General features: G+C 46.0%; 1 protein-coding gene across 1 annotated transcript in view; it reads left to right on the forward strand.

Annotated features, from left to right (window-relative positions):
- Positions 1-26702, forward strand: part of ARK2C (arkadia (RNF111) C-terminal like ring finger ubiquitin ligase 2C) — a 43048-nt gene extending 16346 nt beyond the window's left edge. Inside the window, exons 2-8 of the mRNA XM_052670304.1 lie at positions 13521-13830; positions 15800-15925; positions 19231-19360; positions 20355-20459; positions 20990-21085; positions 22019-22125; positions 23517-26702. Coding sequence (XP_052526264.1) covers positions 13521-13830; positions 15800-15925; positions 19231-19360; positions 20355-20459; positions 20990-21085; positions 22019-22125; positions 23517-23634 — 992 coding nt within the window. The 3' untranslated portion in view covers positions 23635-26702. The remainder of the gene's footprint in view (positions 1-13520; positions 13831-15799; positions 15926-19230; positions 19361-20354; positions 20460-20989; positions 21086-22018; positions 22126-23516) is intronic.
- The last annotated feature ends 981 nt before the right edge of the window (positions 26703-27683 follow it).

Raw genomic sequence — 27683 nt, forward strand, 5'->3', positions numbered from 1 at the left:
GCCCCTTGCTCTCCAGAGCCTTATCCCAGCTGTGTGCAGAGCACAATGGGGTCCTGGTGTCGATGGCCATTGGGCTGTGAAAGCCAGATGGAGAATAGCACTCAATGGGGCTGACTGGGGTGAAGTATTCCAGTCCCAAAATGCATGAGTCTAGCAACAGGGGGGATCTTGAATCATCCTCAAATCACCTGTGCCCTCTTTGTGGCAAGCAGGAATATAAAAGCGGGCTGGAAAACCTTGATCTTTGCTCACAAAACGAATGACAAAGATTGTGACAGAACAACCTTGCTGAAAACTGTTTCTTGCTTTTTCTTTTTCTTTTTTTTTCTGTGTGTGTGCGTGTGTGTGTATTTTCCTTTACTTCTTCTTTCTTGGCTCTTTCTTACAGTTGAGGCTCATGCTGATTTGTCACAGGTCAGGAAAACCGAAATCTCAATTTGTAGAAGATGAATGGACTTTTAAAATCAATGGTGTGGTCCTGGTGTCAGCAGGGTGCCAATCGCTGCTTGCTGGTGCTGCCCAGTCCGTGGGCTGGTGTCATTAAGAGGCACGGGCAGCATTCATTACACAGAGGCTGAATCTCACCACTTGTTAATGGAACCAAGCTGCCTGACCTTAATGTGTGACTGATATTTAATTTGAAGTTTGTCTGAACGCCAGCAAGCTGTAATGGAAACAAAACTGGCCCAGCAAGGCAAAGCCTTTGCCCTGAGAAGGCAGCAAAATATATTAAATTTAGCAATTGGTAAAGATATTCGGGGCTCAGAGGTCACAGGTGGGACTAGAAAGGTCCATCTTTGCCACTTCAAAACTACACACTCTTGATAGGCTTCTGTATGCTGTGGGAAGGAGAATGGCACAGTCTGATTTTGCTGAACTGGTGGGACACTTTGTGATGCCTCAGTCCCATAGCTGTCACCTTCACCCCCCTGTTCTCCTTTTTTTCTCAAAGATGCACAGCTCTGTGCCCTCAAATCCCTGCCCAGTGCACCTATTGTTCCATTGGGTGCCTCCTTGCCTGACTCAGAGATGTGTTATCTGCAGCAACTGTGCTCCTGTGATCCCCACCTGGCCCTGGGGACAGTCATCTGCTAAAATCCAGCTGAGTGCACTGTATGAACATGATCTTCCACCATCCCTGGTGCTCTGTTGCTGTCTGTGTTCCCTTGGAAAGTACAGGCTGATGTTGGGCGCTTGCACGGATTTAAGATGCTTTTGGCAGCAAGAATGTTGAGCAAAAGGAGCTCCCAAGACTGGGCTGCTGCATGAGAAAACACAGCTGGAGAATGTGTTCAGCATCCCAGCTGATTGGCAGGAAAAGTAGAGTCTTTTCTTGGTCTGGAGCAGATGAAGATGTCACTCTGGAGCCAGGAGGAAGCTCTGGGCAGGCACAGTGCCAGTTAAAGGGAGCTAAAACTTTCTACATGCTTCTTGAACATCCAGGGTTGACACTGTAGAAGGTGCTCTGATGAAGTTGAGCTGCTACTAATGGGAAATCAGCCCTGCTGTTCTTCTTTGGAAGGCACGGTAACACATCGGTCTGGTTGGGATACTCATAAAGCAAGCATGGGTGATGTGGGAGACCTTGATCAAAGGGATAAAGTGGGTTTGGTCCCCAGTGAATCTCTAATAGGCAGTGAGGAAAGGATCTGCATGGGAGGGATCTGTGGTTGTACAAGCAATTTTTTGTGGTGTTTACCACTAAGCACTTCAGCTGCCAAGCCAGCCTCCCTCTTGTCTTCTCCATAAAACAGGGACTATCAATCAGTTTGGTTCTCACCACCCTGGGAAAGTACTGTGGTGGCTGTGCCATGATTTACCATGGCATGAAAAATCTTCTGGAGGGCCCTGCAAAGGAGACAAAGCCAAATTTCAAATGGCCACAGAAGCTGAAAGGTCATGGTGATATCAAGCAGGAGGTGGTGTGCTGCGCTGCAAGACTCTGCCATGGATTAGTCCATCCTCTCTGAAAGGCCAAGAGTTGTAAATGCTCTGACCTCCTCATGTTGTGTGCTCAAACTTGTGGAGTTTAAAAATGGCACAAACCCCTTTTGTCCAAGATACAGCTTCAGAAATAGCAAATTTGAGGGTGAAGTCTGTGACAACGAATCTGAGAGGTTCTAAAATTTTGAAGCCAAAGGGGAGCTCTAGATCTTGTGGCTAGGAGTAATTTGGTATTTTGCCGAGCATCGTCGTCCCAGTTTAATCAGCAGCTGTAAAGCAGAGTGTTGTCCATCTGCCAGCTGATGGATGGACTGCCATTATCAAGGATGAATTTCTGGGGGTGGAGGAGAGATTGAGCCAGTCCAATTAAGTATTAACTGCTTGTCTAGATCTGCAATGAGGTGGGAGCAGTCAATCCTGTTGGGATCTGCTGTATGGTTGGATTTGCATGGCCATTTTGAGATATCCACCATGTACAGCAGCAGATCCAGTGCTGGTTTGAAAATTTGCTCTCTCTCTTGAAAGGCTTCGTCTTGTCTAAATGTTGGCAGAGCAGGAACCGTGTTGATTCTCAGCTGGGAAAAGCAGAGTTGAAGCATCAGTTAAATAAGGGCTTAGAATCTTGTGGAAAGAGTTCATCAGAGCTTCAGGTGTCTCACCAGGGCCACCAGCCTTCTCCAACAGCATGGTGCAAATCAACCTCACAAGTCCCATGGTTCTTGTGCTGGCATGGATGGCTGTTCTAATTGGGCTCAGCAATTCTTTCCCAGTCTAGTTCCTAGTGTCCAACAATGGGACCTTTTACATCTTTATAGGTCCAACACCAGGATTGTGAAGAGGTGCTGAGCCTCACGCCAATTAAAACCATGAGAAGTCTGTATGATACATTGCAAACATGAAAAAAATAATAATGAGTGTGAAAAATTAGCACCTCATATGTGATGGGTAGTGACTGGCCCCAAAAATATGTGAGTGGATGCTCTGGATTAGGTTAAAAATTTTCCTTCCTGCTGGCAGGAGCACAGCAGTGGTGCAGAAAGCCCAGGGAATATTCTGCCACTGCAGCATCCTTCCTTCCTCCCTGCTGACAGTTCACCCACTCCACTCATAGCCTCTATCAGTATTTATGGGACACTTAACCCTCCCTGTAAACCACAATTTATGGGTCTATAACCTGAGCAAGCTGCTCAAATGCAATGAGACCAAACAGCTCTGCCTTTTATTTCTTTGCTGCTGTAAGAGCAGCACCTGTGGCCCCAGGAGCTGAATCCACTCTCAATTCCTTCTTTGTTTCTCAAAAGCTTTGGAAAACAAGATAACAGTGGCTACCTGGTGCTGCTAACAGGCTTCTCCAAGGGAGTGAGCTGCGCACCCCCATCCCTGCTGTGCTTGCTGTTGCTCTGAATGGCAGCACATAGGTTTCTGAGGTGGATGTAACAAAACAACATCCACGTGACAGAGGAAGAATGTTTCTGTCTGAGCAAGCTTAGCAAAACCGTTGTCAGGAATGGTAAAAATCATAATGAGAGGTCAGTTGGTGAGCCAGGCAGGCAGTGTGCTCCTGTGCCGTGCAATAGGAGGAGGCAGTTCTGTAAAATAAAGTGGCACAGGGAGCTGAACTACCTGCCATGGCCTTGGAAACCCAGCCGTTTAGGGGATGTGAAGACACTGAATTTTGCTTGTTGCCTTTTGGGGAGCTCCTTTTCTCTCCTTGGTCCCCCAGCATGCTCCGTCTTGCAAGGATCCTGCTGCATGCCATCAAGAATGGTGCAGGCAGGGATTCTGGAAGCAGCATCCTACCCCAAAGTGCCCATTTTAGCTCTCTCTGACCTCCTGAGGTCAAGACAAAGCTGTTTTCCCAATCTTGGCTCATGCTTGGCTCTTTCTTGCATTCTTTATGAACAAGAGGTGGGAAGACAGTGTTACAGCTGTAAGCACCTCCAAGATGTTCCTGTCCCTCTGGAGACTGTATAGAGGCAGTGAGACATTCAGGGATGAGGATGAGCCACCTCAAAAGCCACCTTGCTTTCAACTAGAAAAATTCTGGTCCCTCTCTTGCACCAGGTCTGTTGGGATGTGGAGTGGTCACAGCATGGGAAGCCTCCAGGCACAGTGTTGGGTCAAAAGTCCAGATCTGAGGTTACCTTCAGTCCTTCTTTCTATTAAATATAAATATGGTTCCAAGGGGCCAGATCCTTATCCCAGGGAGAAGTCAGCACCTGCAGAATCAGCATTCCTAGTTCAACATCTGCACAGCCTTCCTGGGGCTATGCTGCAGCAACCTGATCCAGCACCCATTCCCCACAGCAGCACGGCTTTCCCAGGCATCCAGAAAAAAAAAAAAAACAACAAACAACAAACAAACAAACAAACAACAAACAAACAAACAAACAAAAACAGCCCTACAGAGAAAGAAGTTTTCAGATAATAGCATCCCACTCAGGGCCCTCTGACATCTCAAGCTGACCTAAGTGCAAAATCCAGCTGAGGCAGATGTCTAAAGCCTGCTCAGACCCTCAGGTTGAGGGCTTGGAGCATTTCTTTGGCTTTATGGCCACCAGAAAGTAGCTGGCCCTGGTAGAGAATGCAGCAGATGTGTGATGGAAACCCCAGCCAGGGTTGATGAGAACGTGCTCGACTTCAGTAACAGGAAAAGTGAGATGTCACAGGGACGCAATTAAAACAGAACTCCATCCTCAAAACGTTACCAACATTGATTGAAAGAGCCTGGGGAGTTTCATGTTTTGGCTCTTCCTGAGCATCAAGCTTGATGTGCCAGAGATCGAAACATCCTTTGCTGTAACCACCCCTGGAAATCTCAGCTGTGTGAACAGCACTGTGCCGTGCAAAGGACATTGATTCTGTTACAGACTGGGTATTAAAAAGGAGAGAGCTATGAGAAGTGGCACTGCAGGTTGTGTGTGTCTGAAACAAAACCAACCTGCCCTTCTTCAGCATAAGCTGCTTTCCCAAAATTACCTGAAGACAGGAAAAAAAGAAGAATCCCTAAATATTTTTTCTTTTCTGATTTTTCATCTGTAAGCTGGGATGGAGGGGGGAAGGGGGGGAGAAGGGAGGGTGGGAAGACTTATGAGATTTAAGCTATTTATTACCAAATAAAACTGCATCTGGGCCATCTGCTTTTGTGCCAAGTTTTGGCCTCCTGACAGCATTTGTGTGGAGAGTTATGAGCCCCATGAAAGAGAGGCTGATGACAGAAGCACTGACTGAGTCTTAACCCAAAGGGGGCTGTGGATGTTCTTGGGCTGTATTAGAAGCCAGCCCCAGGGAGAAATGAGGCTGTTTGCAACCACTTGGCCACTTGAATGCCTCCAACATTGTCCCTTGTCATCAGTCCTCTCCTCTTGGTACCCCTCTGCCCACCTCTGGCACCAACAGAAGGGGCTAGTTGCTCACAGCGTGCATTTTCCTGGATGGATAACTCTACATCTACCCTCATAAAACAGGTATTTCTTGCTCTCTGAGTAGAGTTTTCTGTTCTGTCTTTTTACAGCAGGGCTCAGCAGCACTAATTCATGCCAGGACTGCACGCAGAAATGTAAAGCAAGAGTTATTTCTGCCTTGAGATACTGATGTTTTACTTATTCTTTAAACACAGTTCCATTTCCTGGAGCGACACATACCTCTGAAGTTCAGGATGTTAAGTTTAATAGGCAGCAGGCTGCCAGGACCTCTGATTTTAGCTGGAGACTTCTTAAGCACGGCGTGCAAAAAGGGGAATTGCCAGCACAAGGGAGGGCAGGATCTCAGGTTTCCCCAGCCTTGAGTTCAGATCAGCTGAGCATCTCTTGTCCTCATCAGGATGGGACCACAGCTCTGGAGCATCTCTGACTAATGCAAACTAGTCTGGACATGATCCCTCCAACCAACACATGGTGATGCTCTGACTTGCAAAGACCCTTGGTAAATGGGGGATGGGATGCTGTAGGACCAGAAGATGAGCTCATGGGATCTGTCAATGCGTTCTGGTTTTTGGGGCTGATTTGCTGGAGAAGTCATCAAAGGAAAATAGTCTGGATAAGAAAATGTTCCCATCCATCCTGATGCTTGGGTTCCAGAGATAGTGAAATGTTAACCCACATCACTGCTGCTGGCTGTGGAGCTAAATGAAGTCCAACAGCTCAGAGCATTGGTTCTCCCCATTAACACCATCTCCAGAGGAAGGTGGAAGTTGAATTTTGCTTTCAAACCCACCAGGTTAGGGCAGTGTTTAGGTGGAAGGTTTGGTTCAGACTGCTGCAGAATTAATAGGATCTGTGAGTGATGCAGCCCAACACTCTGTGTCTCTCTGGATCCTTGCATTGTATGGTTGGTGGGGTTTTTTTTGTGTGTTTGTTTGTTTTTGTGATTCTGGCTTTTTGCCTGTTTTTGGATTGCAGGGATTGCAGGGATGCTGGAAGGGGCACATCCTGTCAGCTTGCTGTGGGCAGCAAAGCATCCTTTAAACCAAGTGCTGAGCGTTTCCACATGGCAGTGTTGGCCACTTTAAAAGCAAAAAAAACACTGGAAGCCCAGGTTTCTTGCTTTGATTGATCAGAGGCCTTCCAAATCATATTCCAACCTTTTTGGTGAATGGGACTAATAGTCTAACCCTACAGAAGAGAAAATCAGTACCCACTGATAAACCAGCAAAAACTCTGCTTACCTTTCCCCTCTAGGGCACATAAAATAAAGAGGAGATGTTGCAGCCCCCTACCCTTAACTCACCTTCTCCTCTTCTTTCACTGCACCCAAATGCAGTGATGGAGTGAAATCAGGATCTTAGGAAAAAAAAATAAATCTCTTCCAGCACATTTTGACTTTTTTTTTTTTGGGTGTGATGATCTGCAGAGCATACATACACTCTCGAATGCCATGCATTAGAATAAAGCTATAATTAAAACCTAGTGCGAAGTACAAAAGCAAAAAGATGACTTAAAGTGTAGCAACACTGCCAAAGTGTTTTTCCTTTCTCCTCTGAAAACACTGCTGAATTCAACACATTCCCGTGAAACAGCATCTTCACCCTTTCCCCTCTCTGAAGACTGTGGAAAAGGACTGCAGGAAAGAAAATCATGGAAGGTGTATCCTGTGAAGGACCCAGGCTACATCTCATCACCCATTTCACCGTGTCCCACTGCTCAGCATCATTTCAGGGCTTCTTTTCATCCTCGTGCTGAGAAATGCTGGTTGTCAGCAGTTTTCTGAATGCTGAGCCTGGTGTATGGAAGGAGCCTTTTTGGGATACCCCAGGTCTGTGGGCAGTGTGTGTAAGGCAGGAAGCAGTCCATAGGGCACAGGGCATCTTGTAAGCTCAGGAGAGCAGTGGTGGGAGCTGTGGGTTCATACATGAGTCTCTGCTCATGACAAGAGCTGTGCTTTGCTATGCTAGCACATTGGTCCAGAGAGGTGGGATTCAATAAGGGTTGTTGTACGGCAGTTGTCATCAACCCATTAACATGGCAATGAGGAGCAACCCCTCTCAGCCTTTTTCCTTTTCATAGAATCATAGAATCATATGATCTAGATATGATTCTTTATGATGATTTGCATCCATTGCAGCCTGTTTCCAGCAAACATGCAAGACCACGAGGGAGAGGACAACTACACAGGAATCCCCAAATCCTGGTGTTCCCACACAGAGTCCAGCCACGCTCCCCCAGCCACATGGACCATCCCTTTGCCCACAGCAGTGGCTGAATCCTGACTCAATCCCTGGTTAAGCCCATTAGGAAGACCAAGACTCTCCTTATCTATCCCTAACGTTCACCAGGGCTGGTGCTGAGGTTTGCAGCTCTCTGCACAGCACTAGACGCGTGGGTTGGCTGCCTGCACCCCAGGCTGGGTTGGAGCTGGCTGCCTATTATTTTTGGCACAGATTTTCCCATTTGCTAAACGAAATGACAAAGCTGTTGGCAAAGGTGCTTAAATTGGGACAGATTCCTTCCAATCTGATAAATCCTTCTCCGGTTCTTTCATCCTCTTCCTCCTCTGTCTGATCTCCTGATCTCCTCTCCGTGTGGTTTGTTGTCCTACAACAGCAGGGAGGTGACATGATATCTCCATCTGTGCAAGCCCACTCCATTTTCATGCAGCAGAATGCTCTGTGGGATTGGTCTGGAGATTAATTTTTTTATTATATTATATTATTTCAGATGCATTGTCAATTCAGCCATTTCAATAAGCCAAACGAAACAAAACAAAACAAAAAATTGCATGGGGCTAACATATGATGGATGGCGTGAACTCACAGCACTAGGCAATCTGTGGCTTGTCTGTAAATTTGATGTGAGCCCCCATGGCTACGTGAACCCAGAGCTGCTCCCATGATTTCCTGGCTGTGTTATCTGTATTTCTGTATTTCAAGCATGGGGACTGATGCTAATGTGCAATTGAGTTGCTTTCAGTGTGGGGGACTTGAATGCAGACCCGTGGGCACATCTAGAGAAACAAAGTGCAGACGCCTGGTGTGCGGTGATGCTATTCTAAGCCTGGTTTGGTCTGGGGGCTTTATCTGCCTTCCCAGGGCAGGAGAAGGGCTGTAATCAGCCCCAAATGGCTAAGACAGTGTGTCTCCAGCCCCCGGCTCAGCAGATTGCAAAGGGCAGAGCTTCTATTTGTCAGTGAGTGAAGCCAGGAGCTGCCATCCTCCTCTGCACCACACTGGGATGGGGATGTATAAATAGCCCCAGCATCCCTGGCCCCATACACACTCACACACCGGCTGCTAATGCCTCAGCAAGCAGGGCCAGGTTGCTTTACCCAGGGGGAAAAATTCACAAGCATCACAGGCAGCTTAACAGCATCGGACAGATTTTGTTTTCCTTACAAACGTGGCTGCGGTCCCTGGGCTGCATCTGTCTGCTCGAGATGCCCATCTCCAGTGAGCTGTAGGCCTGATCCTGCCTCTCCAGGGAGCTGCCCGACTGCTCCAAAAGTGTTCCTGCCATGAGGAGAGGGAGAGGAGATTGTTCTTGCTGGGGTTTTGATTTTAGAAAGCCTGTGGTACCCCCTGCTCCACCTTTCACATCTCCAGGATGGATCAGTGTTTAATGAGCACACTCGTCCCAGCATCCTTCAGGATGAAATACTGAGTAAATCCACGTGTGTTTATGCACAGTCAAATCCTGCCTGATGCCAAAGACGGATCCCCGGTGACAGTAGTAGCCAGTAGCAGACCAGTGCATTTCTGAGATTCAGTGTCACCTACCAACCTGTAACAATACATATGTGCCTGCCTCATTTGCAATGGTTCACCCAGGAATCCTAAATAATTCAGAGCATATCCTTCAACGAAAAAAGGCCCAGGCAGCTTCAAATAGTTTATAGAAACAATAAATGTAACTGTAAAACTGAGGAAAAAAAAATAAATAGACTTGGAAAAATGAAAGAAGCTGTGAGGAGATGATGAACTTCCAAAAACAGATTTATCACTCCTAAACTTGAGACTGTAGTCTGTAACACCATCCTCACTGAAAGATATAGAGATTTTGGAAAGGATCCAGAGGAGGGCGACTAAGATGATCAGGGGGCTGGAGCACCTCCCCTATGAGGACAGGCTGAGGGAGTTGGGCTTGTTCAGCCTGGAGAAGAGAAGGCTGCGGGGTGACCTCATGGCAGCCTATCAATACCTGAAGGGAACCTACAGCCAGGAGGGGAGTAAACTCTTCAGAAGGGCTGACAACAGCAGGACTAGGGGAAATGGATCCAAGTTGAAGGAGGGAAGATTTAGGTTGGATGTTAGGGGGAAGTTCTTCACAAGGAGAGTGGTTAGGCCCTGGAACGGGCTGCCCAGGGAGGTTGTGGATGCCCCGTCCTTGGACGTGTTCAAGGCCAGGTTGGACGGGGTCCTGGGCAACCTGATCTGAATGTGGATGTTTGGTGGCCCTGCTGGGCAGGGGGGTTGGAACTACATGATCCAACCCGGGTGATTCTGTGATTCTGTGATTTTGAGCAGTTCCCAAATAGCTGTTAAATGATGTGCACGGTCAACAGAGGTGAGTGAGGAACTGATAGAAGAGGAAAAGAAAACAAGTGCTTTTCTGACACTTTTTTTAAAAAAAAAAAGATTCTGTGATGCAACACTGCCCAGAGCCTGAGAGGTTGGAACTAAAGGATCTTGAAGGTCCCTTTGAACCCTAGCCATTCTATGATTCTGCAATTCTATATGATTCATATGATGATGAACCATACTTGAGGATCGGTCATCAAAAGCAATCCCAGAGCTAGGCAGCTCCTCTTCCTACAAGGTCAGAGCATACAGAGCATACAGATGGAGAGGGATAATCCTGATGTAGGGTGAGGACCAAAACTCTGGAGTCCATTGTGTTGAGGAAATGGTCTCTGCTTTGAAGAACAACGTTGTCCTCCTGCAGAGGAGTCCCTGTTTTATGGAGAAGACATGAGGGAGGCTGGCTTGGCAGCTGAAGTGCTTAGTGGTAAACACCACGGCAGAGTAGAAACAAAACATGGAGTGAGGTATCTGGACTGACTTTGAATCATTGATTGGCCTCTGTTGTCACAGACATTATGTCCAGACGGGATAAAAAAATATTAAATTCAAAACCATATTTTCTTGAAGCATTTTATAGACAATAATTTTAAATTGGGATGAAAATATGATTGGGGAGTAATCATGAAGAGTCACAGAATATTTGTTATCTGGAATAGTGCTCCAGTGTCAGAAGGATGACACTGCATTGCCCTTGTGCACAGAATCACAGAATCACAGGATCACAGAATCACCATGGTTGGAAAAGACCTTCAAGATCATCCAGTCCAACCATCCACCTATCACCAATAGTACACATTAAACCATAGAAGTTCAACGTGTAGAAAGAACTCTCCAACAAGACGTTTTGCAGCTAGATATGAGCAGAACAGAGTAAACTTGATAATAAACAGTACAGGTATGAAATATTCTGTTTTTCATGGCTAATTTGTCTGCCAAATCTTTCTGGGGTCCATCAGTTCTATGTTTGGCAAGGATTGACTCTGTTGTGCAAGCTGCCTCGGTTATGCCAGCTGTATGATTAGATGACAGCTAATAAGCACAGATTTGCTGAAATATTCTCTGTTTGGTAGCTTTGCTATCAAAATCCTCATCAGCAGTTGGATTAGCTTTAGAAAATGAGCAGCTACAACACAAGATAGTGGATTATGTAAATTGGTGGGAGTTATTTAATCCTGTGGTCTGAGTCAAATCTTCATAGTGTTTTCTCTATGAAGTTAAATACATCATTGAACCAGCGGATAAAATACTAAAAAATAGTTAAGTGTATGGACTGGTGCCTGAAACAAGTGCTTAACTGTCCATATCATAGTTCCCCCTCCCCCCAAAAAAAACAATTCCCCCAAAAAACACGGTTAGACTTTTACTTTATGTTATATTGGCTATACATGGGCCATGCAATCCTTCCTACACAAATACCAGAAGCAAGGTTTGAGCTTTCTGGACCACAGGGTCCAGGGAAGTCCTTTGATAGAGCTGTCCTGTCGTGGTAGAAAAAAGGTCAGGTCAAAGCTCTGACAGCATGATCTGCCTACCCTATGTCCTCTGGGTCATGATGGCTCCAGCATTAAAGAGTCTACAGATGTTTTGGTAAAGCAGATTGAGGTCTCCCAGAATATACCAAAAAAGTCAAAAATCCTTGGTAAGCTGCCACCAAGCATCAAGAGAAGAGAGAAATGCAGAGGATGAGAGTCTAGTTTGTTTGTCTTTTATGTGCTGCAGAATTTGGCTAAGTAAATTGGGGGAAATGTCACTCAGCTCCATTGCCTTGTGTTGTCTTAAGCCAGTTTTGCCTGACACCGTACGACAAGACACAGCCTGTCCTTTTTGGGTGAGCAGTGGGATTCACTCTTTAACCTGCTCTTGCACCTTTCTTTCGGGCCCTGAGAAGACTTAATGGTGTTAAACTGATCACCCACAACTTGCTGTAGCTATTTTCCATTGGGAGGACCCACAGCCATTAGATGTTGAGCCATTCAGCATGTGCTGCTCTGTTAACAAACACGGAAGCCACCTCTCCTTGGTTGCTCAGCTTGAGCAATATGCCAACAAAGTGCAGGCCCAAATGTCAGTATTCATCCTTTACCTGGGAACTGGATCCTGCCCTAGGGCAGCAAATAAAACCTGCTGTGCTGGGGGCAACCAGGCATCTCATGAGCTTTTTTTTGTAGCTCTGTCCCTGAGGAATACAGGGTGTGATTGCACCTCCTGCACTTTTAATTAATGAGATAGTTGAATAATGCAGTTATCTGGCAACATGAGATATTATCAATTTAAGAAGCTCTGCTGCTGGTGACAGACACATTTGCTACCTGTTGCCTCTCTCAGAGGGGCACTGTGAAGGATTAGTTTGTATTTGAGAGATGTTGTGTACGATTACTTATGCATTGTTTTTCAAAACATTTCTTTCTGCTAGATCCTCTCATTGTTTCCTTTTACTGGCATCTGACTCTCTTTGTGCACCTTCTGCTCCCATAAGGATGTGAATAGAAAGTACCTGGGGGCTCTCTGAGATCCTGTGTTGGATGGAAGGGAGATGGAAGCAGAAAAAGCTGGGAAGGCACCATGTGCATGTCAGGGATGGCAGTCAGTGCCTGACGGTGCTGTTATTCCTTGAAATTTTCAGCCATTTCCAAAGATTGCAACAATTATGTGGTTTTTAGGAAGATGAGGTCCAAATAAATGTATAAAAAGGCAGGTGTCCTGTCCTGGGGCTGCTCCTCAGCAAGGAGGCATCTATCAAGGACAGGCTCTCTCAAGTCCCATTCTCCAGTGCTGCACTGCTTCTCTCCTTAGTTTAAGAGCCAAATTTTTGCCACAATGCCTGGCAGTGCTCTGGGAATGTAGGAATGAACGTGCTGGTTTGGGCCATAGGCTCATCCAAGCAAAGATCTTTTGGGAGGTGAAAGCCAGAGCCACATGTTTGCAAAAAGCCTCCAGTGTGGATGTCTTTCACATCTCATTTCCCCTTCATCCCCACCAGTATCATGGCTGATCTCACAGCAGCTTATGTTGTGCTTTCTACTGCCACTCTCCATCAGCTGGAAAGGGCCTCAGCAAAGAAGCACGATGATGGCACGTCCCTTTCATGTCTTGCAGTCAGGAGGAAACAGAATTATTTCTGTGCCTTTTTAGACAGGCAAAGAATTACCTTGAGTTGCATGGAAAGTCAGCAATCTTTGGAAACTTCTCTGAGCTGATAACAGAAACAAGTTTTAGACAACACTGCTTTTTTCCTTCTCTGAAACATTGAGACTTTTGTTCCTCTTCTCTTTGAGACAGACAAACCAAAACAAGCTGAATCAGTTTCCAGCAGTACACACTTCACTTTGAAGCCAAAATCAGCTTTGAACCCAATCCCATGTTTTGATTCCGATGAATTTTGGAGGAAAAAAGTCAAAATCAACATTTGTTTTCTGTGTAATCAGCGCTAGCTGACCTGTTCTTTGTCCCCTCTGCCTTTCGGAGGAGGCAAACATCTGTGTGCCCAATTCCAACCCTGGATGGGCATCCAGGTGCCCTGAACCTCACCGGCCCCGGTGACGGCCGTGCTCTTCTCTTCCAGGTGCTCCATTTCAAAGGTCTCAGCATCCCCATGCTACCTCCTGCCGACATTTCCACCTGGGTCCCCAGCCTCAGCTCTCCGCCGACTTCACCCTGCCTCACACGGTGCAGCCCCAACCGGGGCTGACCCCACACATGACCCCTGCACACCAGCATAGCGGTCCCCTGCACCAATCCCTGGCCCCAGTGCCAGCCCTGCCCTTCCAAGATGTGGCCGGACCATCCTTCCTACCTCAGGCGCTACACCAGCAATACCTCCTCCAGCAGCAGCTCCTTGAGGCCCAGCACCGCCGGCTCATGCCCCATCCCAGGTAAGGGGTCTTATGTTTCCCAAATGTGGTCTACAGTGTATAAAGTTATAGGTTCACAGAATGCTTTGCATTGCAAAGGGCCTTAGAAGTCATCTGGATGCAAGCTGCTGCCATGGGCAGGGGCACCACCAACTGCCAAGGGTTCCATCCAACCTGGCCTTGAGCACCCAAGGGATGGGGCATCCACAACTTCTCTGTGATGCTGGGAAGCTGTCAGTGTCACTTCAGCAAAGCTCTGGCAGAACTTCCTAATAACGCTGGGTTCTTTTCATAAGATCACCTACGTTCTCTCAAAACACATCCACCTGGAAGCTGCATGCCAGGTAGCACCAGTGGGTGAACCTCTCCCACAGGGATCCATGCTGTGCTCACCTAACATATCCAAACGTCACCTGGTGTCATCTCTCAGTCAATCACGCTGGTCATCAATGCGACATGACCAGTCATCACATCATCATCAGTTACAGTGGAGGCACCTTGATGTTGCTGTGATCCTGGATCTCAGAGAGAGCAACAGACTGCATGAGTGAGCCATCTTCTCGTAGCTGCTGCTTCAAAACCACATGAGACGTGGCATTTACTCATCCCATTGGGTTTTCTCTTGATGAGCTCACTCCTGTGGATCCAGGCTCTGTGAAAAGAGGCAAAGCAGGGAGGGAATGAAGACATTGGTTTGGAGCACTTTCAATCAAGAAAAGCAGCATAGATTCATATTGGTCTGATGACTGCAGGGAGGATTACTGTAGCTCAGGAGAGGTGGTAAGAGATGCCTGGCCTTATCCTGTTAGTGTTTCTTGAGAGAGAGGCTCAGATAACACGTAGGAGAGGAGTGCTTTTTTTGGAAATATATGGAAGCTATTTATGGACTGTACCCATAGACCAAGAATGAGGGGATGAGTCTTTGCAATGATGCCTCATTTGGAAAGAATGCTACAGACAGGAAGGTTTTTCTTTCCTTTTCTATCTGCAAATTGTGGATTCTTCTCACCCTACTTTTATTTTGCATAAGCTGGATTTTAGGTGGATTTAATGATTAGTTAATAATTGGGTAGCAAATATGTGCAAAGCTGAGGCACTGATGATACAAGCATTTATCTCTTAGTCATAAGCTCAGTTCAAATAAAACCACAGAGCACAGCTCCACGTAGAAGTTGCTTTGATGCCTACTGGCAGTGTTATCTCAGCCAGTGGGCTGTCAGAGAGAAGGAAGTGTGATACAGGCAGAAGGAGGGCAGCAGCCTCTCACCCAGCCTTGCAGCCTGGTTCTGAAAGCATCCAACATAGCAGGAGGGACTCAGAAAACTTTCAGACACAGGATGTGAGGTCCTACGAATGGGATTCTAGATGGTGCCTTCAAAGGTGGGAAAAGACTGAAGTCCCTAGAAAGATCTCAATGTATTTCCACTCCAAACTCAGCAGAGCTAGAGCAGGAGGAGCTGGTACCAGCCTGGCATATCCATCATCCATGGAAATATTGGTGGGAGAAAATTCTGTCTGCAGTTTCTCCTGACTGATTCTGTTATGAATGAGGTTCCCCAAGACTTTATGGACTGTGCAGGGAGATGAGACAACCTGCAGCTTCTTTATGATGATGGATAATGTTTGGACCAGGAAGACGTTTTATCTTGTAACTGTTGTTTATGGAGCTGACAGCAGGGAAAAGAAAATAGTGCCACTATCACAGAATGGCTAAGGAAGAGGTTTAGTTTCCTCTTTTTCCTTTCATGTTGCAGCTCCTGTAAACATATGGATGCTGCAAGGGGCAAGAGTGAAGGTCTGCATCATGTCCATGATGACAAATGCTGTGCTCCTGCACTCCTCTTCCCATCATTCCTGACTTCTACCTAGATTCCTCTCTCTCAGGTGCATGCTCACAAGCCCAAAGTTTTGGATTTTCCCACCATTTATCAATGTTGCCTTAGCTCAGCAGTGCCCACTATCACTAACTCACTTCTGGTCTCCTCCCCAGGCGGGCTCAGGAGCGCATGTCCGTTCAGCCTCACCGTCTGCACCCCAGCTTTGACTTCAGCCACCAACTGCAAACCCCACAGCCCCTGGCACCCCAGCCCAGGTACTTGGCCGAAGGTACAGACTGGTAAGTCATCCTCATTTCCTCAGTATGTTGAATGAGGTGCTCGGAAAGCCCTAGAGGACTGGATGGGTTAGCTAATGCCTTCGTGGCTCAGTGCTTCCATGAGAGCTGATGGTTCAATTCAACAAATACAATGTGGAGAGTGTGTGATGGGGAAAGCCATCCCTGGAAGGGCCATGAAGACACACTAAAGGCTCAGTCTGTGGTTGGTAATGCTGACATTCATCACATCTCTCCACCCATAGTTGTGTAACGCACCTATACATTAACTTCCCCAGGACCAGCTCCTGGTGCAAGGCACAGCCTGCAGGAAAGAAAAACTCAGGGGCTGCTTCCCACAGACCAGCACCTCTGTCTGAATGAAGTCTTTTGTCCACCAGGAGCTCAAAATATGGTCTTGTGATTCAGCCACAATTTTTTCATGGTTGAAATTAGAGAGCATGGTGCTTCTCCACCCCGTAGGATGGGGTGCATGGATAAATAGCTGCTAATGATTCTCCCATCTTAATGTCTGGTACTCTGGTAAAGCCTAGGAAACGATTGATAGCTCTGTTTTCAGAGCAAGTTCTGAGCATTAGCATGCTCAGTAAGACACAGGGCCCTACTTGGAAGAAGTGGAAAATAGAAACATGCTTCTGAATAGCTGCTTGTTAGCTGAGCAAAGTCCATTCTCTGCACTGAATGCAGAAAATAGCATGTGCACATGTAATTAGAGACAATCGTAATGTATAAACACAAGAAGATAAAAATAAAATGGTACAGGAAATCTTAATTATGGCATTTTCTAACATTTGAGCACTTTGCTCTGCAAACGTTCTTTTAACACAGGGATTTTTCCCCTTCCAGGCTAATAATATATGACCTAAAGCATGGCCAGATCCCTTTGTCATTTTCTTCTCAGGTGTTCCTGTTGTTGGCACACGATGCAACAAATTTGTCCGATGGGACATTGTTCAGATAAGGTTGCAAAGCAGTTCACATATCATCTGAGTACAGCCATTTTTTTTCTGCCTCTCTTTCTGTGCATACTGCTTAATTATAATCATTAGGAGGATCTGGTAAACCGTCATTTAATCATCCCTTCCTCTTCCCTCCTCCCCTCCTGTGTTGTTCCATAGCTTTATAAACCTAAGGAGTGAGGATGACAGAAATCGTACACTGTGTGTATATATTTGGGTGACTCACTTCCCCTCGGGGCACATGTACAATTTTGCCCAGTGACAGATACAAAAACTTTCATCTAATGTGTTACCACCGCATGAGCAGAGACGGCTCTTTCTTGGAGGCAGGAGGTGGTAGGCACTGCCACGGGAAACAGGGATGGAAGTTGGAGCTGTCGGTGATTTGTCATCTCAGACAGCCAACCCTAGGTTAAAACCTTCTGGAGAAGAAGAAATAAACCCGCATTTCATTTCTTCAGTTGTTTTCTGATACGCATCTAGCGACGACCATTCAACCTGTTGCCTTTGTTTTTTGGTTGTTGGCAGCCCGTATACTACAGGCATTTAACCTTGTTTCAGAGCATCCAGGTGCTGTACATGTAGCACAGGCTGGAAGGTGATGGTTGGTTTTGGTTTTCTTCAGCAAATGTGCTCTGCTTTTTCATTTTCAAACACCAGCATTATGCTTTGGCCCACAGCATCACGTAGGAACATTTACATGTGGTTTTAGAGATCCACTGCACAACAGAAGTGTTGTCATTGAAATTGCTCATGCAAGTTAATAACACCATCCATCTCTCAGAGACCCCTTCAGTCCCTGATCTCACCCTGTGGGTTATCACATCTACTCTGTAGGCAGGGAATATGGGCAGGCAGAAAGGAGAGAGCCAAGGTCATGCCTCATGCCAGCACCAGGGATGAACTCACTGTCTCCTCATTTCCAATAGAACATTCCAATCTCCAACAGTCTTAAGTAATGGGATAAATCTCCAAAAATGGCTGGAAAATACCCATTCTTGTGGATTCACACCCCAGTTTTGTTCCTGCCAGTCTGCTGCTGTGATTTATCCTCTGCTAAGTTTTGCCAGCACATAGCCAGCAAAGACAAACAGTCTTTTTACTCCATCTTGGTGACTTATTACAGAGTATCAATACCCTAAAGTTGTTATTTGGTATACAGTCTGTGTTGGCTAACAGATTTCTGCACTTATTGTCCCCTCATGACCATTAACTGTTGCTGGGCATCAGCAGTTTCACAGCTGCTCCAAGACACAACTGGGCTGATCTTAGTAAGCCATGGATCTTGCTACTCTCCTCCATGGTGAGGAGAAGTTCGGGCTGAAATGAGAAGCCCTTGTGCCCTAATTAGCTTTGCCTTGGCAAATATGAAGACAGTGGTTATCAGAGTGCCAGCTTTGGTAGTTATGATAAAGTAAATGACATACAAAGTACTTGTTTGCTGAGAGATTCTTTGACTGGAGAGACAAGGGACCATCTAATTGGATTATAGATGGAGGTGCTGTGTTAAGTATCTTCTCATCCCATCCATGCAGTGCTGGAATGGAGTTTGAGGTTCAGCTCTGCTTTCTGCATTGAGCAGTGCTGCAGTATTTGCAGGGATCTTGGTTATTTGAAATCCCAGGATGGAGCTGGAATAATTTCTGGAAGGATCAAGTGTCTGAACTCGCAAAGATAAAACACATCCATGTTGTGTGTGGTTGAGTGGGACTTCCAGGGATGTCCTATTGCATTAGTGGTGGTGGGATGCTGCTTTCTAGAGATGCATCATCCAGGTATTTCCCAAGACCTAAGTTTTTAAAATTTCTTTCTTTCTTTTTGGTTTTTGGTTTTTGGTTTTTAGTTTTTCTTTTTTTTCTTTTTTTTTCTTTTTTTTCCCCAGAAAGAAAAGGTCTAGGGAACTCAGAGGCCAAGTTTGAAGCAGTCTCCCTTGTTCCTCACAAAACTATACCATGACCTGTGTTGGGACACTTTCAGGGAGATCATCAGCATGCACGATGCAGCTATCCCATCCTATTAGCTATATCCTAACAGTGCCCACCATTCTTCTATTGCTGCAAAATATTCTGGGCAAAGTGTAATCATCTGCAGGTCCTCCCTGTGTCATCCTCCAGTGACACAGAAAGGACCTGGTTGGCCAGGTTGAGCTACTCATCCTGGGGATTGATGAAGCCACCAAAATTGTCACGCTGCATCCTATAGCTCCTGTCCCCAGCTACCATCAATGCTAAGTAGCATAAAATCAACCCCTTGCTCCATTTCTGGGGGGGAGGGGGGAAGAAGAGATGTGAGCCCTTTTGTTGGGCTCTGTAGACAGTCAGAACTGTATCTTCATCCTTGCACCCACAGGGACCTCAGTGTCGATGCAGGACTGACACACGCCCAGTTCCAGGTCCGCCCAGTCCCTCAGCCCTATCAGCATTACTTAGCTACACCTCGGATGCATCACTTCCCCAGAAGCACATCCTCAACACAGATGGTAAGTGAAGCACTTTCGCTGGGAAATGTTTTATGCATTGTCTGCCAGAAGGCAGTCAAAATAAAGGCTGCTATCTTTCTATCACCTGTCTCCTGCGAATCCCACTTATCTCCGGCCGTGGGAGGGAGTGTCTGAAAGGATAATGTTGCATCATTGCACTCTGGATTAGAGACAGGAAAGAAAAGCTCAGCTGCTCTGGAAAGAGTCGTCCGTTGCCTGCAGAGCACTCACAGTCTGATCTGCATAAGCCTTGGCAGGATGTGAGACTTAGCAGTTATTGGCAATAATATTATTATGGCATACTGGAGTAAAGCATGGGTTCCCAGGGCTCCCTGCAGGCAGAAGGATTGGTGGTAGGTGGCACCTTCCCATGCAAGCTGACCTTCACCACGTTTGCCATCAACATCAGCCTTGATGTCACATGTTGAGTTTTTCATGACTCATTGTACCAGTGGAAGTGGGATTAGACGTGAAGGGTCATTTCCATGTCCTTCTCCTAGCAGGGAGTTACATTTGGAGCTGAGCCACCCTGCTCATCCTTGAAGCAGCCTTATAAAGCTCACAGATGTTCTTTCCCAACCTGCCATGGTCAGAACCTGACATCTGTACATACTACAAGGCTTTCAGTATTGGAGCCTGGATGAAGAAAATTGCACCAACTTAAAAAAATAAAAATTAAATTAAATCTCTTTTCAAGCCAATCCATGTTGAGAGATTGGAACTTCAGTGTTACAGATGCAGCGGGAATTATTGTAGCAAAGAGTTAATTCAGAAGACATGCCTAGTGGTTGTTATCATTTATAGGACATCTATTTAACTTTTTGTTGTTGTTATAATTCTGTTCAATTTAGTTTATTAAAGGATTCCCATTGGGGAAGGTGCTGGCCTGCTCTTTCATTTTCAATTTTTTAAGCACTAAATTTAAATCAGGGTGCATGAGGGATTTCTTTGCGCTAGCACAGGTGGCTTTATTTTTCTCCCTTGCTTCTTGCAGGTTGTTCATGAAATCAGAAATTACCCTTATCCTCAGCTTCAGTTACTTGCTCTTCAGGGACTGAACCCAAGCAGGCACACATCGGCTGTGCGGGAGAGCTATGAAGTATGTATCTTGGGGACAGGAATAATTACATTTTCAAACCCTGGGAATCCATGCAAGCACTGGCATAAACTCATCAGGCCCTGCCTTCTGGCATGGGAGTCACAGATGAGAACAGGACTGAACCTGCAGCAATTAATAATAACCAAGAAGACAAAGCTGTTGAGTGGATTTGGTGAAAGATGGTCTACCCCACGTGCTTGGGTCTGGATTCCAAGTCTGGCAACAAAGTGCTCCAGTTCTTTGTTTTATTGACTGATTGATTGATGATTGATTTTTCCAAACTGACAAATGAACTTCACCCTGATTTCTTAATTACTGGATATCCAGCATTCAGCTCTGTGCCTTGATCCCTTGATGGATGGCCCAAGAGCCAAAACTCAGATCTATCATCAAATTACAACTGATCTGGGTTCAGTGGACATTTCCACCAAGGACAGGGCAGGATGGAGCCTTGCTTCTTGGCAGTGGGGTGGTGGAACTTTGTATTCTTCCACTGATGCTTTTTTGCCATCTGTTTTTCTGTGCTTCAGGAGCTGCTGCAGCTGGAGGACAGGCTGGGCAGTGTGAGCCGGGGGGCTGTCCAGAACACCATTGAGAGATTCACCTTCCCCCACAAATACAAGAAGGTGAGAGCCCTGAAATGACCACCAGACCCTCTTGGTTGTCCAACTGCTGTGTGTGTGGAGTGCTCAGAAGGAAGGACTTTGGTGGGTTGCAATCCTCAGCATTGACAAACCAACACCACCAGCTAAAACATACCCCAAAAGGGAGGGGTACTTTTTGGTTCTTTATTAACCTGTGGGATTCCCAGGTTGATGCAGTGCAGTAGCTCAGCTGGCTGATTCTTGCTTCTAGGCTAGGAAATTACAAGTCAAATTTTCAAAAGGTTCTCAACCTTCTCCCACCCAGTGGGAAAGGAAGTGTCTACAGCAAGAGGGCTTCACACATGCAAACACACCCTTTTCTACAAGAAGGTGGCACTGGCAGGACGTTTTTCTCCCCTTTGCAAGGGACAACTCTGCAGGAGCTGATCTGTCTGTAAGGATGTGCGTGCCAAATTTTTTGGCTGTACTAAATATAAAATGATAATATAGCTCACTTGGGTAGAAATTTCATTTTTGTCATTTCCAGCTGAGCTGGAACAAGGAGCTATATTGCACTGTCCACATTGGAAATGAGTCAGCTCTTTGTTGCACTTATCTGTGGCCACATCTCCAGTGGATCCAGAAAAATTCTATTAGTTGGAATGGATATGTTGGAGAAAAAAGTGAGAAAGGAACTGAAAGTGCAAGCTCTGTTCCATGGCTGTGCCAATAGGTCACAGTGGTTGCCCTTACTGGCAGAGGTGATCCTGTACATTTTTGGAATCTTCAGGAGAAGTCCCCATCAAGGGATACTTTGGGCCATTCTTACCCCAAGGAGAACAGACGAGGTAGTGACTATTTTGCTTTGTCTGGCTCTCCTAAGCTCTTATTTTTTGCCTTGTTGCAACTACACAGCCTTAGCAGAGTGTTAGAAAATCAAGTCATAACCAAATTATGTCTTTCTTCTTGCTGCAGAGAAGACCACAGGAGGGTAAAGCTGAGCAAGAGGATGGAGAGGAGTCAGACACTGATGAGAAATGCACAATCTGTCTGTCCATGCTTGAAGATGGAGAAGATGTCAGGTATGACCCTTTCCCACTACTTGGCTGTCTCTCAGTGACATCCGAGTTATGTTTGTTCAATAACACCACTGTGCTTTCACGAGACTGTCCCTGTTCTTGTCCTGACAAACTCACTTGAGTTGTTTCAGGGTTTAGGAAAGAAAACTCTTCTTAGTTGGACATTGGTAAGGGCCATAGTTAGGTAGAGCTCTGAGCAGTAGGACCTCATGGGTATAGATCACCTGCTCCAAAGCCATACTGTCGGTCAGAATGTCAGAGAAGTGTGGGTGGCAAGGCTCAGGAAGCTATCTGGGATTCGTGGTCATCAATGTGTGGCCTTTGCAGATGACCAGTGCATGATAAAAGATAACATGGATGTCAAGTACAGGGGAATTTGGCTTGTGGCCACGAGAGAGCTATCTTCTTGCAGAATAAGTGAGGTTACTCAGGCTGTATGTTTTCAGGGGGCCATTCTGAGCAACAGCAAAACCTCTGGTAGCCCTCAGAGAGATCTGCAGACTCTTGGCTGTGCTGAAGCTCTGCTTGTGACAGAGGGTGGGGCCAAGAAATTGCAGGAGGCTGAGCTACCATAGGTGAAAGAGCTGTAAGTTGGCACTGCTTGGTGCTTCTCCTCACACATTAGCCAGCCATCGTGAAAATCTCTGATTCTCTTGTTGTGGATCCTTGTGATTTGGGATCCCTCTTGCTCATGAGAACCACCAAAGAGATGACAAAGGTGACACGGGTGAAAAGCAAGCTCATTTCCTGAAGCACTCCAATCACTCAAGTGGGAGTAGTGGAACCCACTGAAGTCACAACCATCAAGAACCCAAGTGCATAACTTAATACTCCTGAGATGTCAAAAGTACCAGCCAGGATAATTGGTGATTGCAGTTGGTCACTGCAACTCAGGTCAGGAGGGCACGGGGTTTTCTAGAAGATTTATATTCAAGGACAATCTCTGACCTACTGCTGATGTTGCTGGTGGAGGCTGTAGGGCCCGGGAAGCACAAGTGTCATTACACTGCTGCATTCCCCAGTCCTGGATGCTGTTTTCTGGATTTCTTGGGCTTCTTCCATCCACACTGTGCCTAATGGATCATAGAATAAAATTGCAAAACCATAGAATCATTCAGGTTGCAAAAGACCACTAGTCATCCAGTGAAACCCCAGCGCCCTGACCATGTGCACTAAGCTATGTCCCCAGGTGCCAAGTCTCCATGGTTCTTGGATGCCTCCAGGGACGGGGACACCCTATCTTCCTGGGAAGCCTATGCCACTGCATCACCACTCTTTCTGAGAAAACATTTTTCCTAACTGGGGATGCAGAAGGAAACCAATGAGCTCGTAGACTATAAAACCGAAGGGTTTTCTGCGATTTTAAAAAGTTGATGGTGCTTCTCTTCCCACAGGAGGTTACCCTGCATGCATCTCTTCCACCAAGTATGCGTGGACCAGTGGCTGGCCACCAGCAAGAAGTGCCCAATCTGCAGGGTGGACATTGAAACACAGCTCGGCTCGGACAGCTGAAAGAATTGGCTGGACACACCATTTTCCTTATCAGGTCGTATGGCCATAAACCCTTGCAGCAAAATTTTTTGCCTTCTGAGCCATTTGATTGAGAGGAAAAGTCTGCAGGCATGTTAGAGAGGGAGAGGAGGAGGTGTCAGTACAATATCTAGTGGTAGGAGATATTGCACATGCGCAGGATGCGGGCCTGGTGAAAGGGAGCTGGCATTCCCGGAGCTCAGAGACCCCAAGCTACAGAAGATTTAGTGTTGAACATGAAGGAACTAGTTGTGGTAGTCTGGCCTGTCAATCCTGCATTTCATGAGGATTGTATATATACCTCTCGAATACGTAGAAACATGTTATAGGGGTCCTTTAGCTATTTCTATGGATGGCAGCTGGAGCATGTTAGCTTAAGAAATGTTGTGTTTGATGCCCTACTCATCTTGTGGTGGACATGTTGCTGTTACCTAATTTGCACCAAATATTTTTTCATAGATTCCTTATGTTGGTGCCTGATTAATACATTGCAAAAGGGGAATGCAGAGGTCAAGCTTTCCCACCCTTGGGGGGAAGAGGCGAAAAAGCAAAATCCTGTTTACAATCAGAAGGGTTGCGCTCTTTTCTTCAGCCATGCGTGCTTCCTTTCCTTGCCTTTACAGTGTTGCAAATTTAGAGATGCTTAAAACACATTAACAAAAAAAAAAAAAAAAAAAAAAAAAAAAAAAAAGAAATGACAGACAAATTAGACAAATTGAAAATGAAATGAACGAAGCAATAAGGAGATGCTTCGTTCCTGCTGCTCTGCTGCTGCTGAATGCTTTCTGTAGGGGCACAGTGTTGAGGTGGATGCTGTTTCTTTGCTCTTTGTGTAGCTCAGCATGCTGAAATCCACGCTAGGCTGTGGGCTGTCTCCACGATCTCTGTTATCCATTGTGAATGATCTTACTGATATGGTAAGCTGGAGGCTGGTTGGCTTCAGAGCACCGTGGCTCAAGTCTCCCCAGGGTTGGACATCTCCTGTGATTTAGGGTATAGCTTCTCAGAAACATTGCAATAGGACAAAGGGAAATGGTTTCAAACTAAAAGAGGGGAGATGAAACCGGATATAAGGAGGAAGTCCTTTATAATAAGGGTGGTGAGGCCCTGGCACAGGCTGCCCAGAAAGGTGGTGGTGCCCCATCCTTGAAGACAGCCGAGGTCAGGCTGGATGGGCTCTGAGCACTGCTGGGTGCCCCTGTGCACTGCAGGGAGTGGGACCTGATGGTCTTTAATTGTCCCTTCCCAGAGAAATTGTGGATGCCCTGGCCCCAGAGATGTTTAATGCCAAGTTGGATGGGGCCCTGGGCAATCTGATCTGGCATTTGATCTAGCGGCTGATAACCTGTGGCAGAGGGGTTGGAACTTGGTGATCCTTGAGGTCCCTTTCAACCCAAGGCATTCTACTGTTTTATGATTCTATGATTCATTCTGTGATTCTACGACTTTGGAGAGACTGCTCACTCTGTGACTGGGCAGGGCAGAGCAGCAGACAAACTGTCCCACTTCCATCCTCCTATCCCAACCCTTGGGAGATGGGAGAAAGGGAGTGGGGGACCACTGTATTGCATGCAGACGCCGTGCTTCACCTTCTACACTGAGAAAACACAGTGCAGGGAGGATAAGCAGATGTACAGCACAGGTGGAAGCCTTCTTTGCTTTCTTTTCATTTTTTTTCCCCTTAATCAGCTCAAGCTCTTAGTCTGCAGGGCTGAATCTCCCCGAGCAGCTCTGATAATGGGATGGGAGGAAACTCGTTGCTCGTGAGGAATTGCCCACGCATTGGTTGTTTGGGCGCAGTAGGGGAATGCTGGATCTAGAGGGTTTGCTGCTTTCTGGAGGGCTTGGTTTAGCCCTGCGTTGGAGCATTGTTAGATATTTCACTCCGTTTTCGTATGGAGAATGAGATGGTTATTAAAATGGAATCTAATTTATCAGTGTTCATTAAAATAATGCATAAAATTGGAGGCATTCCTCAGAGGAACGGGACATTTCCATCCCTCAAAGCAAATACATCAGCCACAAAAACCCAGAGGACAGACCTCCAGAGAACCAGCACTCACTACCCTTTTTTTTTTTTTTTTTTTTTTTTAAAGAAAATACTTAATTTTTTTTCCACACTGGGATAGCAGAAAAAGTATATTGAGGAGCAAGTGGGATGAATTGGAAACTTCATATATTCAAAAACAAGATGTGCAGAGCTGAGCACTGGCTCCTCTGAGCCAAGCGATGCTCCTCACATAGAAATGACCCTAAATTGCCATCTGGGAGACGGTGGAATTCCTGTGAGCTATAAGTGGGAAGTGCCCTCCTCCAATGTTTTCTATTCTAGTTTTTACAACATAAACAGAAGTGAAGGAGGTGACATGGGGATCAAAAAGCCTTTCTTCCCCCTCTTTCTGTGCCTGTAGGAAGGAGGAAGCAAAGGGAGGAAGCAAAGGGTCATGGTGACATATATTTGCCATAGGAACATATATTTGCCACCCTGGCATGACCATGGGGCCCCAGTGTGAGGAGGGATATGGGCTCCTTGGAGCAAGGAATGACCCATGGGTGCATCCAGAGAGATGTACCACGGAGACACCCAAGGTCAGACTGGACAGGGCTCAAGCACCTGATGGACTTGTGGGTGTCCCCGTTCACTGCAGGACCAGGTGGCTTTGAAGGGTCCCTTCAACTCAACCCGCTCCATGGTTCGATGATACACATGGGGCTTGCTCCAGCAGCAGCAGATTGGAGCAGCATTAAAAGTAACACTAATAATACGGACAGGAAAAGCAAGTCGTCGTTCCTGAGAGACACTGTAAGCTGTCCTGGTGCACCTAGGTGTGAGCTGGGGGCAAAGCAGGGGGAGGAGCAGGGCCATAGGGCCCCTGGCTGGGCAGGGAGGAAAGGAGGACCACTTCCAAAGGAGGACCGCGTGTTTTCTTAAAGCCTACGCGAAAGTATTACTATTTGCCTAATGAACAAGCACAGTTTTTAGATGAAAAACCAGAAAAAGAAAAAAAAAAAAAAAAAAAAGAAACACACACACACACAAGGAAAAACAATCAAACAAACAAAGAAAAAGACAAAAAAAAAAAAAAAAAAAAAAAAAATTGGTGAAGAAAAGCACCAAAACTCCCATGGTCCGGTGTGAGTGACTGATCCCGCAGTGCGTGAGGACCTGCAGGTTCCTGTGTGGGTTGGAATCGTGTGTACACAACAGTAGGAGGAGCTGGAATAGAAACACACACTCCAGGAACAAAAACATTGATAGTTTACAGGGTTTTGTGAGTTTAAATGCCTTATATTTAACAATCATAATTTATGACTAACTTGTAGATATTGTGGGTTCTTATTTAATTATTTTTATAGTTGGTTTTTTTTGCATTTTTAATTATAATTTATTTATTTAGAAATTAATACTAATTTTTTTTATTACTCCTATTACCTCATTTTTGCATTGTTTCTGGGAATGGAATGCTTTGCATGCGTCGGTACTTTAAAAAGAAATTCAACATGGGATGTCGGGGATAATGCTTATCTTGTCGAAAACAAAAGAAAAAAAGAAAAAAAATCAGGGTGTGTGATTACAAACTGTATTACTGTGGTGCTGTTACCTTGGATACATTCCATAAAAATGCAAACCTTTGATTCTGTATGCTGTGACATAGTGGAAAACTGCAATATAGTGACTGTGTTTAGCACATATATATGAATATTATTTGCACTCATAATCAAACTCTGGTGATCCTTTCACTCATGCCCTTGTGCATTGAAGGGGATTAATGGCGTTCTCCAAAACCAAAATGTTTCAGTTGGTTCCTGCCCTGTCCCAGTGCCACTGGTGATGCTCCCGCTCTTGCTGCATGCTTCCTGCAATAATGAATGCAAGGCTGTGCTAGGGGCAATGCATGCCTTCAGTGCATGACTCTGCAGATTGCTTCATACAATGAGGTAGGGAGCCCCAGTGCTGCAGTTCTGTTTAATTTTCAGTGCTTGTTCTGGCTATGTGCACCCTGTCAAACCGTCTCCATGAGCACCCAGCT

This window comes from Tympanuchus pallidicinctus, unplaced genomic scaffold (genome assembly GCF_026119805.1).
Source record: "Tympanuchus pallidicinctus isolate F22 unplaced genomic scaffold, pur_lepc_1.0 scaffold9, whole genome shotgun sequence".
Taxonomy (NCBI): Eukaryota; Metazoa; Chordata; class Aves; order Galliformes; family Phasianidae; genus Tympanuchus; species Tympanuchus pallidicinctus.